This window comes from Alternaria rosae, assembly GCF_020736505.1.
Source record: "Alternaria rosae strain MPI-PUGE-AT-0040 chromosome Unknown BKA58scaffold_13, whole genome shotgun sequence".
In the NCBI taxonomy this organism is placed as follows: Eukaryota; Fungi; Ascomycota; class Dothideomycetes; order Pleosporales; family Pleosporaceae; genus Alternaria; species Alternaria rosae.
In genome coordinates, this window is record NW_025763582.1 from 212,279 (window position 1) to 224,461 (window position 12,183).

At 52.9% G+C, this 12,183-nt stretch overlaps 5 protein-coding genes across 5 annotated transcripts; 3 read left to right on the forward strand and 2 right to left on the reverse strand.

Annotated features, from left to right (window-relative positions):
- Positions 1 to 1,367: 1,367 nt before the first annotated feature.
- Positions 1,368 to 2,228, reverse strand: BKA58DRAFT_406299 (uncharacterized protein; the record flags this gene model as incomplete). The annotated part of the gene is made up of 1 exon (XM_046171943.1): positions 1,368 to 2,228. One exon carries the CDS (start codon positions 2,226 to 2,228, stop codon positions 1,368 to 1,370), a length of 861 nt encoding a protein of 286 aa, XP_046020200.1.
- A 611-nt stretch (positions 2,229 to 2,839) lies between these two features.
- On the reverse strand, positions 2,840 to 5,050 carry BKA58DRAFT_415047 (uncharacterized protein; the record flags this gene model as incomplete). The annotated part of the gene is made up of 2 exons (XM_046172524.1): positions 2,840 to 2,844; positions 3,847 to 5,050. 2 exons carry the CDS (start codon positions 5,048 to 5,050, stop codon positions 2,840 to 2,842), a joined length of 1,209 nt encoding a protein of 402 aa, XP_046020201.1.
- A 90-nt stretch (positions 5,051 to 5,140) lies between these two features.
- BKA58DRAFT_61692 (uncharacterized protein) lies at positions 5,141 to 6,034 on the forward strand. Its single transcript, XM_046175630.1, has one exon. It carries the CDS (start codon positions 5,232 to 5,234, stop codon positions 5,898 to 5,900), a length of 669 nt encoding a protein of 222 aa, XP_046020202.1. The 5' UTR covers positions 5,141 to 5,231; the 3' UTR covers positions 5,901 to 6,034.
- Positions 6,035 to 9,362: 3,328 nt separating this feature from the next.
- BKA58DRAFT_394431 (uncharacterized protein) lies at positions 9,363 to 10,381 on the forward strand. The gene has a single exon (XM_046171195.1). It carries the CDS (start codon positions 9,455 to 9,457, stop codon positions 10,130 to 10,132), a length of 678 nt encoding a protein of 225 aa, XP_046020203.1. The 5' UTR covers positions 9,363 to 9,454; the 3' UTR covers positions 10,133 to 10,381.
- On the forward strand, positions 10,349 to 11,492 carry BKA58DRAFT_61786 (uncharacterized protein). Its single transcript, XM_046175632.1, has 2 exons — positions 10,349 to 10,701; positions 10,762 to 11,492. The coding sequence occupies exons 1-2, from the start codon at positions 10,564 to 10,566 to the stop codon at positions 11,413 to 11,415; spliced, it is 792 nt and encodes a 263-aa protein (XP_046020204.1). The 5' UTR covers positions 10,349 to 10,563; the 3' UTR covers positions 11,416 to 11,492.
- Positions 11,493 to 12,183: the final 691 nt, after the last annotated feature.

A 12,183-nucleotide genomic window follows, 5' to 3' on the forward strand; every position in this document is an offset into this window, starting at 1 on the left:
TTCACCATGCTCTAGTTTGATGTCATGTTATGCAGCGTTTTAGAGGAAATATGAGTCGGGAGAGTATATTTCAAGAAAACTTTTCAACCTCTCTACTCAGTAATAACATCGCTAATGAAACCGGTAGCAGCTCTGACCAACGCCGCCGTATACCATGCCCGATCGCCACACCAGTTCCCACCCTTCAGCTTCACCCTCCGTAGGCCAAAACAGCGTATCGTCCCAATTATCGAAAACAGCCTCAAAGTGACACAAATCAAGCGGAAGACCAAGTGTATCATTAGCGAATCTTTCCACAGACCTTGCGATTCCTCTGCCGAACTCTTCCATGTCCGCTCAATTTCACAAGGTCTTCCCGGTAAGACGAACAACATGGGCAAGCATAGTACCAAACTTAGGCATGTACAAGCTCATGAAGCAACGTACTCATACGAGACATGGTCCTGCCACTCAAGTGACGAAAGTTTCTAAACAGTCTGACTTCCGATGCGGACAGTCTTACTACCGCATATGGTTGATTTGGACCCGCACAGGTGCAGTCACCCAGGCTATCCGGATCAGATGGCTGGTCTGACCAGTCAAACCGCACATCCATCCTATCCCATGGTGTGGTTTGGAAGAAGATTGTTGTCAAGAGGATGATTAGCCTTTCCATTTCTCACCCTTTTACGCTACGGGCGTCTGGGTGACCGAGTCGCTGCAGCATTGCTTGTTCAGAGCAGTCTTCGATCATGGCATTGAAAGCATCGATGGCCTTGAGCTGGGCATCTGTGAGGTGCTCACAGCTGACTTTTGACATATGCATCATCAGATCGCTGAGTTGAGAAGCCTGATGGCGCCAGAAGAGCAATGGCGTCCGCTCGTCGACTTGGTTGCCGAGTCGGTTGTGGACGGATATGGGTTTGACGACAGTGTTGCGGCAGTTCTTGCATGTTATGGGGGATATTTCACCTTGTGAGAGCTTTACGGGACTGGCCTTTTGGTACTCTTTGATCACGTGAAGAAACTCGTGTGAAGTTCTGGGAGGCTCGCGCCGATGTGATGGTCGAGCACCTTCGTAAGGACGAGAACGCGACGTCAGCTTATCAATTCTTATGGGTGGCATTATTTGATCTCTAATAATGGAGAGAGTGTACATCAACACATGTCCTCCAATGCAATACACGGTACTTATCGATGCAAGTACTGATTAGATGTCTCGATGTGAGCGAGACATGGAAGACCAATAAACCCACACAGAGATCAAAGACCAGAGACATTCGAAAAAAGCTGCAGGACATTGCGGATTCTGTTTTATACAATAGTCAACGTTTGATTTACTAACTAAGCCAACACATCAAGAGGTTCAATCTCCATGACACCCTACGTTACCACTCCAAATCCCACTCTTTGACTTCTTGCTGAGTTGGCCAATATAGCGGTACGCTCCAATTAGCTTGTATAGAGCTGAATCTTCCCAGAATTAGTGGTAGGTGAATGAAGCGAGGAGCATTGTGTTCCACCGAGCTCGCAATCCTCTGCCACGCTAGTCCGTGTCCCTTAAGTGATTCAACATCTTTCACAAACGATGGGCATCTACAAGCGTAGCAACCCAGATATGCGTGTACCAGCTCATGAAGAAGGGTACTCAGGCGTGACATGGTTCGGGCAGATAGATTTCCGTGGGGCGAAGCAGCCATGTAGTCGAAAGCCGACATTTCAATTCTGGGGTGCACATCGCATGTGTAACGGCCAAAAACATTGTCGTTAGAAGTTTTCCATTCGAACTCCAGCTCCATCTGATAGTCGCGGAAAAATATTGCTGATAAGAGCTTTATCAGATACTTCATCTGGTCTTTGGAGACGCTTCTTGCATCATACCATCCCAGTCTTCGCAACAGAGAGCCCGTTGCTTTGTCCTCTAGCAGTTCTTGAAAGGATGCGATCGCATCCAACTGCTCGTCCGTGGCAAACTCAGGTCCTTCTGACATGATAGCTTTAACTTCGTCGGAAAGTCGAAGAGCATGATGACTGGTCCTTCGCAGTGGGTCGCGCTTACGTGTTTGGTTTCCCAGCTTGTTGGTGTACTTTACAGCGCGGATGGCTTTGTCACAGGGATTGCGGCATTTCTCATTGTTTATCCAGTTCCCGAACCGCTGTAGACGGGTCATGTTGTGACGATCGATGATCATGTCGATGTATTCCTGTGGCGTCTTCGGATATTCAGCGTCGAGAGAAGTTATAGACATGTTGTATGCATCGCGAAGCTGTCTACACATGATGAATTGGTTGTATCTCTTCTGCAGAGACTGGCTGAGCGAGTTGCTATTTGTTGAGCTACTTGCTTGTGATGACATCGCGTGGTAGCTATATACGTACTGGGCCGTAAAGTCTCACAATATTTGAGACGCCCCAAAGCTCGGCCACAGCACGTCGCACCAGATCGAGACACTGGATTTCTACAGTGATGTGAAACAGTCGTAAACACATTATTCAAAACTCTGAGAGACTTCCTCTCGTAAGTTTTATAACTGGAAAGGTCTAGAGCCGCGTACCACAAAAGTCGTGAACAATAGGCCATACTCACAAAGAAACAGGCAAACAGGTCTCGAGATATGAAGTGAGATCTATCCGCGCCTTGTTCAGCCTCTACCCATCACCAGATACTCTACTATGGCTTCAAACGGACACAGCATCACCCATTCAACCACGACACCTCTAACTGAACCCAAATCAGTCTTCTACCGCCGCCTCCTAGCCCAAATCTTCGTCAAAGATTGCCTCTGCGAGAGTTGAACAAGAGACCATCACCTAAACTACCCCTACTCATGCTGTTTATGGCACGGCCCAAACTAAATCTTCATCCTACCCTGCGAGCGACCCACTATCGTCGTCCACTCCCGAATGAGACGATATGAAGCCCTCCAACTAGTCCGCAGCTCCATCCAGTACTTCAGTAGACCACGAATCGAACTGGATATCGGGCAAATCCGAGCTGCAACGGAGATACAGGAACTTCTCTACCATCGAGGTCTGATCGCGAAGCTTGGATCCTATGATACACGTCGCACCCTGTCCGTCAATGATATGAGAATACTGATTACGCGATTGCTATCCGTGTTCTTCTTTGGGGCAGCAATCCCGTTTGAATTCGCCTGGCAAAGCGATCTCCTAGAAACAAACGACTGGATCGGCGTCACTGTGACGGAAAATCGTAATGGCGAGGATGTCGAATGTATTGCTATTCATCCTACAAAAGTCAAGATCAGCGCCAGTCGTTCCACCAACTACAGCAGAGCTTTAGCGATACAGCGGCTTTCTACGTTGATGCATGAGCTTATTCATGCTGTGATTAAGACGCTGTGTTGTAGAGATTGCCGTGCTTCGAGTGACAACCTGGCGCACCATGGGAGGGCGTGGCAGAGGTTGGCTTTGGGCGTTGAGGGGCAGTTCGCGAGGTTGTTTGGGTTGAGCCTCGATTTGGGGAGGATGGATGGGGTTTTGAACGACATGGTGAGCCAAAGGGCTGCATTCAGCTACCCGAGCAGACATGACTTGGAGATCTATGGGTTTGTGGAGCCGCTGAGGGTGGGAACGGATATGCCGGGCGGTGGATGATGTGGAGATCATCGGTAACGTGATGCAGATATGCTCCAGAACTCAATGGACACAGCGACATGAACGTAGAAGGATATCATTACTAAAGCCACAGCAGCCGTCTAAAAGGTAATGTCGTAAATATATGCGCCAACGCAATGCAATGCAAAACTCTCCATGTATCTCTAACCTCTTCCCTTCAACAACACCCCTTCTCCCCACCACCACCCATCCCCCAAACCTCCAAATCATGCACACTAGGCAACTCACCCCCCTCACACTCCCTCAACGCACTCTGCCACCTGCCCAAATCCACATTCCCACCCACCACCACCCCCGCAACCTGCTCCACCTTCCGCGCCAAAACCTGCCACGCCCTCCCATGTCCCCTCTCGCCTATACAAGCCGCCCACATGGGACAACTCCGACACGTATACGCTTTCAGAAACGCGTGAATCATTTCATGCAGGAGGGTACCTAGCCGCGACTTCATCCTCGCTTGCTGTGTTTGTGTCGGTGTGTCCAACGGCCTGTATCCACGGTACAGCATAGGATGGAGGAGGACCTGCGTTCCTACAATGGGGTTGTAGAAACTTTTGCCGAAACAATCACTTTGTCGTGAGTCTAGATAGCTGAATCCGGCGCTTAAGAGGTCGTTGTGGGATGGGACGTTTCCGGCGAAGAAAACGCGGTTTAGATGCGCGAAGAGCGTTGTTACTTGGCGTGCGGAGAGCGTGGAGCGGAGATTGTGCGATGTGAGATGCGGGTACCAATAGGAGAGTAGACTGCGCAGGTGCAGGACGGAGGGCGTGGGGCGCGCGGATGGGTGTAGGTATGTTGCGTCGAGCCAGGATATGTGATGGCGGACTAGGGACATGGATTCGTAGGTTCCGTGGAAGCGGAGGGTCAATGACGGCGCTGGGCTGGTGGGTTTGGGCAACTTTTCGGAGGAGAAGGAAGGCGTTTTGCGGTGGAGGTTTTTGGAGGTGTGTTTGTTGCGACGGTCGCGGAGGGCGCCGTGGGAGGCTAGGGTGGAGATTTTGTAGAGTTTCGGGGCGCATTCGTCGCACGTGCACGGAAGGTCTGCTTCCTGGACGTGGGCTTGGAGTTCGGCGAGGGATTTGGGCGGCGTGGTTGATATGGGAGCGTAGTCTTCGGTATGGGATTTCGTTGGGTTGCGGCCCAGGATGCGGTCTTCGATGAAGGACAATTTTGGGTCTAAGGCGTAGAGTGGTTCGAGGAAGGGGAGGAGATTGTGCCATCTTGATGCGCCGTGGCACGTTTTCCCCTCTTCTAGCTGGTCACCAAGTCGTCGGACATCGTTCTGTCTCTTCTGATGTTTTTCTCCATTGCCAAGGATGAGCTTTGCGATGCGCCGGATGGGATGGATTCGTCTTCTCTTCTTCTCCGACTTCTTCGTCTTCTTTGCAAGATTGCTTGCATCGTGCGTTTCCAGAACTGGCGGATTCCCCATGGGGTAGGCGTAATATTAATAAGTTTGATACAGGGCTATAAATTCGACATGATTGAAGGAAAACAAAAGAGTAACTCAAATCCGAGATTCGGCCCATTGGAAAGACGTGACAGCCGTTTTGGGGACATGGTGCTCTAACCGAACAGTGAGGCGGTAAGGGTGGTAAGATTGAAGGATTCGGATGCACAACAGGGGTGGGCTATCTGTCGCGATTGCGAGGCATGCCGCGCACAGACGGTTAGGGTCGTCTGAGGATCGGGACGAGGGTTCGTTGTGGCAGGTGATGCCGTTACGATGCCAGGCAGGTTTGGAGAGTCTGAATCCAAGACATAATGGACACTCGTTCTGCGAGTACAGGTATGTCGAGGCTATGTTTGGGGCTGCAGATTATCGCCAGAACGCGCGTTTCGTGGGCGCGAACGGGCATCTCGGGACTCCTGCCCTGGGTTGTGATGAAAGTTCCACAAAGACAACGGTCCGATACTGTGGCTGTTCATTTCTCGCACGCCACGTGGCGCAGTGTGGAGTGTGCATGACAGACGTTATCAGGGTCTTTTCTAGGTTCCGCTTCCGCTTATCCGACCCCTGTCCTGTGAAACGTTGCGCACGTTCACCCGGGCATGTGCCATCTCCTTCTTCGAGTCAGCCAAATGACGCTTCTTCAGGGTTATATCCGGTTTCTTCTGCGTCGCGTTCTGGTGTCAGAGTCTCTTTTGTCGTCGTTGCTGTCGTCACAGTGCTGCGTTCCCACGTTGTGGCACCGATCGTTGTTGCGCGGGCGGGGCTGGCGATGACGCTGTGTTCTGCAGTGCGGTGGCCTTGGGATCGAGGTATACTTCCGCGCCGGTAGGCCAGTTATTCTTGTACCGAACCAGATTCCATCGCCCGACACATCCTGACCGTATTAGAGTGAAGTAGTCTAGGCTTCTTGAATGCCATGCGTCCAACAACAGTATCAGCGAGGTTGAACTCGTCCCAATCCAAACGTCCTCTTGACTTTATGCCAAGACTCTCTTCATCCCAGATAAGGCCGAAGCATCGATCCAAATCCATGCGTATTCCCAATGAATTGGAGCTGACATACTCTACCTCTAGGGCTAACTGCTGCCAGACCACGCCATGATTGACGTTGTTACAGCGTGCGGAACAGATATGTCTGCAGAAGAAAGCATGGCAGAGCTCATGGATGAGCGTACCAAGACGACATTGCCTTCGTTTGTCAAAGACTTTTGGAAGAACCCCGTTGTTCAGCGGATTGGTGAGGGTAGGATCTACTTCGATCCTGCAGCCGTAGCTTCTGTGCATTGTCACCCCAAGAATCTTCCCTTTGCTTTTGGACAGATCGTCCACCCGGCCGAAATGAACTTTGAATGATGGTTCATGAGGAATAGGTTCCGAGTTGAAGAATATCTCCGACAGGTGGTTCAGGAGGCCTGCCATCTCCTTTTCAGATAGAGTCTTTCGCAAGTCTTTCGCGTTGAGACGCTCCTTCCAGTTGCTGATCATAGGATGGTTGCACAAGTTGCAATCGAAACTGTTGCCCACTGAAGCCTATCAGGAGCACATTGATTGTCAGCAAAATCTCTGCAGGATGGTGAAACCGAAAATGGGTTGTAGTTGCCATTTGGGATCTTTTGAGTGCCCACATGTATACGCTACGATGAGCGCATGAACGCTTATGCTGATACGTTACATTCAAAGAGAGTATCATTGGACCTGCGTGCAGCAGATGACAGTCGCAAATCTGCACACGCATACCGTCCTCTCGATCCATCGACAAGACCCCGCATAGTCAAGCAGGAGTCTATTCGAAGACGAGGCTGAAGATGCGCATAGCGCTTCGTTGCTTGTAGCTAAAGCTAGATAGGTGAGGGCTCCACTATTTCATATGTGGGGTGAAGAGCAGGAAACAGCGCATGGACGATCGCTCCGCCATTCCGTCGCTTTGAGAAGATGATGTGACTCTACAGAATACCACGGACGTCATTGGAAAGAGAGGGCCATGGTCACTGCATACAGCGCCGACGAAGGCCCAGTATGCCGACATCGAGAGGCAGTCCCAGAGTATACAACGTGTAACTACAATGTCGCCCGACCGCGACAACGCAAGGCTATTTTTGTTAGCGAGACCAGATCACTTCCTGTATATATACGAGTCCGTGGGATGAGGAAGCTGAGTAATGGGTTTCGTCAAGTTTCTGTGGACAGAGCGTAAGGTGAATGCGGTCGGATGCCCGACATACGTTACGCGCGAGCATAGCATGCAATGAGGCTTGGCGATGGGGTCAAACGGTGCGGTGTGCATTGTGAGTACGTCCAGCCGAAGAAGAGGTGTCTTCAGCCCCCTCCGACTAGCAGTCGCGGGGAGTCCGAGAGAGCTGATGAGCGTGCGATGACATTCGTCATTGGTGCATCTAAGACGCGCCTCTATGCATGCGTCTGAGCAAACCGATGCCGCAAGCATATAGACCCCGCGTCTTTGGCCTCATATGGCACCGAAACCGTAGCTGTAGACCACTTGCGATGAGATTATTCAGCCCCCAGCTACAGTGTGCATCGGTGACGCCGACTCGATGCAGTGAGGTTTGAGGAGATAGTACTGTGTAAGATGATTCCCGTCGATCCTCGGGTAGATTACTCTGCTCCTGATTGCGACAGCAGTTGATCAGACCTCCGCGATTTGTAAGTAGTTTGAGGCCGCTACAACTGGTCGAGACAGCTGTTTGGTGGTTTCGCGAAGTAGGCGTTCGAGATCGACATGCTCATTTGCGACCCTGACTAGATAAGACAAGTTCAGGCTCGGTGATGAGTGTGAGTAGTGAGCTGGGTTGACTTCAGCTCGGGCAGCGCGACTTGCCGTTGTCTTCAGTGCGATAGTGCGATAGAAACGAAGATGTTCGCGAAGGATAGTACGACAGAACTCTAGATCCGGTGTCCATGATTCGCTGCATTGAGTGACGCAGGGACTGATACTAACGGGGAAGGCGGAGTGGATCCAAGATTCAGGAGCAGAGAGAGATTGGAGGTTACAGCTCAAACAGGTAGGCTCATTCCGGTGAAGGCCTAAAACGAGTTCCGCTGTCGGGTTGTTAGTCCACTGTTGACGAATCACAGGCGTGTCGCCCCAGACCTTCGGGTACCTCAAACTGTGGCTTCATGCAAGAGTCAGCCACGTCTGACGGGAGAGCACCCTGATCCCCAATGGAACTATCAGGGGTCACGGTCAGCATCCGGGGCGGATCCACACGGTGGCGAAAGCCATCCATGGTCGAAGGACCGAAATTAAAGAAAACTGCACATGTAACGTCGGAGCGGATGCTACCCAAGGCTTGTTAGCGTGGTGGACTCGATGGTTCGGAATATTGGATATAGGGAATAAGAAAAGGGAGGTTTAGATAGGAGAGAACAAGAGAAAAAGCCGCCGCAAGTTGCTAGGGGGGACGATGGGACGTGGCATCTCGCGGCGCGTGGTTTCACCAAACGTGTGGATGACCCAGTGTTCAAACTTCAGAGTTGCGTGCATGGGATTTTGAAGGGTCATGTGTGATGTGCCGGGAGTTCCCTACAGCTTCAGCTGCTAAGCAGTGCCGATCCGTATGATGGGGAGCGCCAGCGGCGATAGTGAGCAGCTCTAGCGACACTGGGCGTGGGAATAAGGATAGCTCGCACTGCAGTTTGACGCTGGCGGTTTCCGGGACGTGGTTGAGATTCGCCGTCTTGAACCGGCTTCCGAGGAGCTTCTGCCTCTCCTTCTGGATCGAGGACTAGACGCAGCAGACTGCGCACTTATTGGCTTTGCCAGAAAACTCCGCAGCCAGTCGATGGGCGCCGATCGCTTCTCTAGATTTCGCATTGTCTGCATCGACGAATGAGAGGTGCCGCGGGCTTTTGGGCTGTGAGGGAGTCCTTGCAGGCTTCCAGAAGGCAGCCCTTGGTCCTCGCTTCCAGCTGCCCTCACTCAGCCCTGACTGCTGCCGTCATGTAGTAAGCCGGGAGTGAGGATGAAAGTGCGGCAGTTTGGGGGCGCATGACCGCCGCCGTCAATTTGCAGCAAATGCCATAGTGTCCGCATCGACATCTTCCGCGCGATAGGAGGGAGCATCGCCAGGGAATAGAGATGAAGCATTGGGAGCTAGGCCGGGATTGCAATCCTACTCGAGTGGAGCGGTTGAGGAATGAGGAGTGCAGCGCCAACGGCAAGTGCCCAGTGGCTGCTAGCCAGAAGCATGGTAAACTTGGCCCCAGCGCCCTAGTCTCGCCCTAGTCCCACGCCCCCAAGCCGCGGAACGCCATGGGCAGCGCCTTATAGTATCCTTCGCCGCCGTCATTTGCGTCTTTAGCTCTCTGTCACGACGCTGATAACATACCTACCCCGGCCGACCATCCAGTCTTTACAACAACACAATGGCCACCATGTTCCGCGACTTCTCCTTCGACCCGGCACCGTCACCTGACTACTCCGCCTACGAAGCTGAGCGGGCAGCTATGAACGTCTCGCCCACGTCACAGGCGATAGACCCGCATTACACGCCAAATCGCCCTCCTACTCCACCATGCACTATGGGCGACCTCGCCGTGCAACTCAATCAGCAAAGCCTTCGCATCGACACCACTGTCCGCTGCTATCCTGCTGGCCCTCTCACACCGGGAAGCGATGATGACGAATGCGCGCCTTCCACAAAACAAGAACAGCAGGCGCGACCCACCTACTCGCGCATCGCAGCCTCCGTCCTCAGAATGCAACGCCAACAGAGCTCGCGCCTGCAGTGCAGCTCATCACACGCCCGCGACCTCTCCAAGCTGGTCAAGATGATCGAGGAGGAGAAGCAGTGCACCGTCAGCGAGTCCTCGTCGCGAACATCCTCCACATCCTCGACATCTACATGCGCATCTGGCAGCTCTGGAGATGACGAGGGCGTCGACATGGACTACGATGTTCCTGCCTCAGGCATCGAGACACTTGCCAGCATGCCAGTGTGGAAAGCACACGAAAGGCGCGAGAGCTGCGTCCGCGTCACCCGACCTGTGCGCATGCGCAAGCGGTCCAAGGGCAACGGCGTATCGAAGAGGCGGTCATCATAGTACTATCAGTCGAAATTTGGTTACATGCATAGCGAAAGGCGTTTGGGATGTCACTACGGGCGCATTATACCACTTGATCTTGCTGGAAACAAGGCAACATTGGACAGGGCCTGGAGATGTATTATTATATTACCATCGGGTGGAAGAGCTCCCTTAGGGTTGAGCCTGGCGTTATCGGGTGCGACAAGCTGAGCGCTGTCGTTACACCCACCTAACTATATAATCACAACCATCATCAACATGCAACACACTCCCATTATGCTCTCTTATCGTGACCTATCAACCCGACCCAACCTAGTGTTCCTTTCCCGCGTTGCTGCATGTTCCGCGAACCTGAGCATTGGTAAATTGGTGACCCACATGGCTGTTGATCGCAAGTTCGTAAATTCGTGCCGCATCCGTCCCACCTAGCCACAACCACAACAACCGCCATGTCTGTCCGCCGAGCGCTGGCACCGCGCTCCATCCACTTGCGCATCGTGCCACGTCCCGCCAATCTGTCCGAAAGTCGCGAGATATTCCGCGTCCTCCAACGCTTCGGCGAAATCAGCACCTTCAAGTATCTACGGGTATGTCTTCCTTCCCCGCCGTGTCTGCTTCTTCCAAACAAGTACTCACACGACGCACAGTACGAGTACCAGAACCCCGCCGACAATGTCGCCCTCGCCATCTACCGCGACGAAGCCGCCGCCCAGAGCGCTCTCGACGCTTCGCCCCTCCGCTTCGCCCTCGAGAAGCTCGTAACCAGTGACGCCGACGCCGACGCCGACGCCCAATTCCAGGCCGCCGAAGAAGACGAAGACGACACGTCCATTCAGCAAACCCCCCAGAAAGACGGCATCGACGAGATCCTCCGCCCCTCACAACTCCTAAACCGCACCTTACCTACCCCCACCAGCACCACCTCCTCCGCACCAACACCCCCCTCCAAACCCCTCCCCTTCGACCCCCCACCGCACACGTCCTCCCAAAAGAAATCCACAAAATGGTTTCAAGTAACCGTCGACCGTTCCCGCGCCGTACACCCCGATTTCATCGAACGCCAGCCCTACTGGAAGCAATTCCACCCCATGAAGAGCATGGCGCAAGCGGATTTGGAAAAGAGCGTACCGCATGTGGGGCTGAGCGATGTGAGTAAGAGGCCGCCGAATGCATATCGTACGCCGGCAAGAGTGCTCAGGGTCATGAATGAGTATGTGGAGAAGAGGATGCCGAGTTTGAGGGGGATTGTGGAGGGAGGCGAGAATGAGAGGGGGTTTGAGGAGAGGAGGGGGAGGGGTTGAGGATGGATGAAGAAAGCACAGACTGTACGACGGACTGGAACGGTCGCGTTCAGAGCGGCACACACACGACATGGTCTTAGCCGACGACTTCGGAAAGAGTGTCTACACACTATACGTCGAGACGGGACGCGGTGGGATCGGTTGGCAGGACGCTCACATGGCAGCGATGAAGTGGAGGAACACTGGGATTGGAACGGAGATGTGACACATACCCACGACATCCTCCTCAGGGAAAGCCTGTCGCGCTGGTTTATACATTCTGTCGACCTCCAGCATATCCCCATCGAAACGAAAACGATCGAACCAAAGACACGACAAATTCCCAAACCATCGCCGTAATGAGGACGCATAGCTTCGACTCACACGCTCGAGTTCGCGACCAAAATCCTGATTCAGATACGATCGTTCAAGCCTAAGTTTGGCGGTAATCATAATACTGTCGAAGTAGCACGACTACCATCAAAGTAAGGCTGGAAGAATCTGCAACGATAAGAATCCAGATTTCCACAGGGCATGCGTACTACGCGTGTGATCGTCGTCTCCGGCGCTCCCCCTCCGACCCTCCGACCTCCTCGATTCGACTCGCGTACCGAGCGGCCGCCTAGTATTCCCTTCGACCGCCTTGGCCACTGTTTGAAAGAACCTCGAGAATGGGCGGCTGTGAAGGGAGGTTGTATCACAATCACGACAAACCAACTCCGTCATCAATGCGCGTAACATGGGACGCGACAGAGTACCCAACTGCTCAGTAGCGAGAGAAGCTTGAAA

Coding starts and splice junctions, on each gene's coding strand:
- BKA58DRAFT_61692 (XM_046175630.1), top strand. CDS start 5,232: ATGCACAACAGGGGTGGGCTATCTGTCGCGATTGCGAGGCATGCCGCG.
- BKA58DRAFT_394431 (XM_046171195.1), top strand. CDS start 9,455: ATGGCCACCATGTTCCGCGACTTCTCCTTCGACCCGGCACCGTCACCT.
- BKA58DRAFT_61786 (XM_046175632.1), top strand. CDS start 10,564: ATGTCTGTCCGCCGAGCGCTGGCACCGCGCTCCATCCACTTGCGCATC. Junction 10,702..10,761: donor GCACCTTCAAGTATCTACGG/GTATGTCTTCCT, acceptor CACGACGCACAG/TACGAGTACCAGAACCCCGC.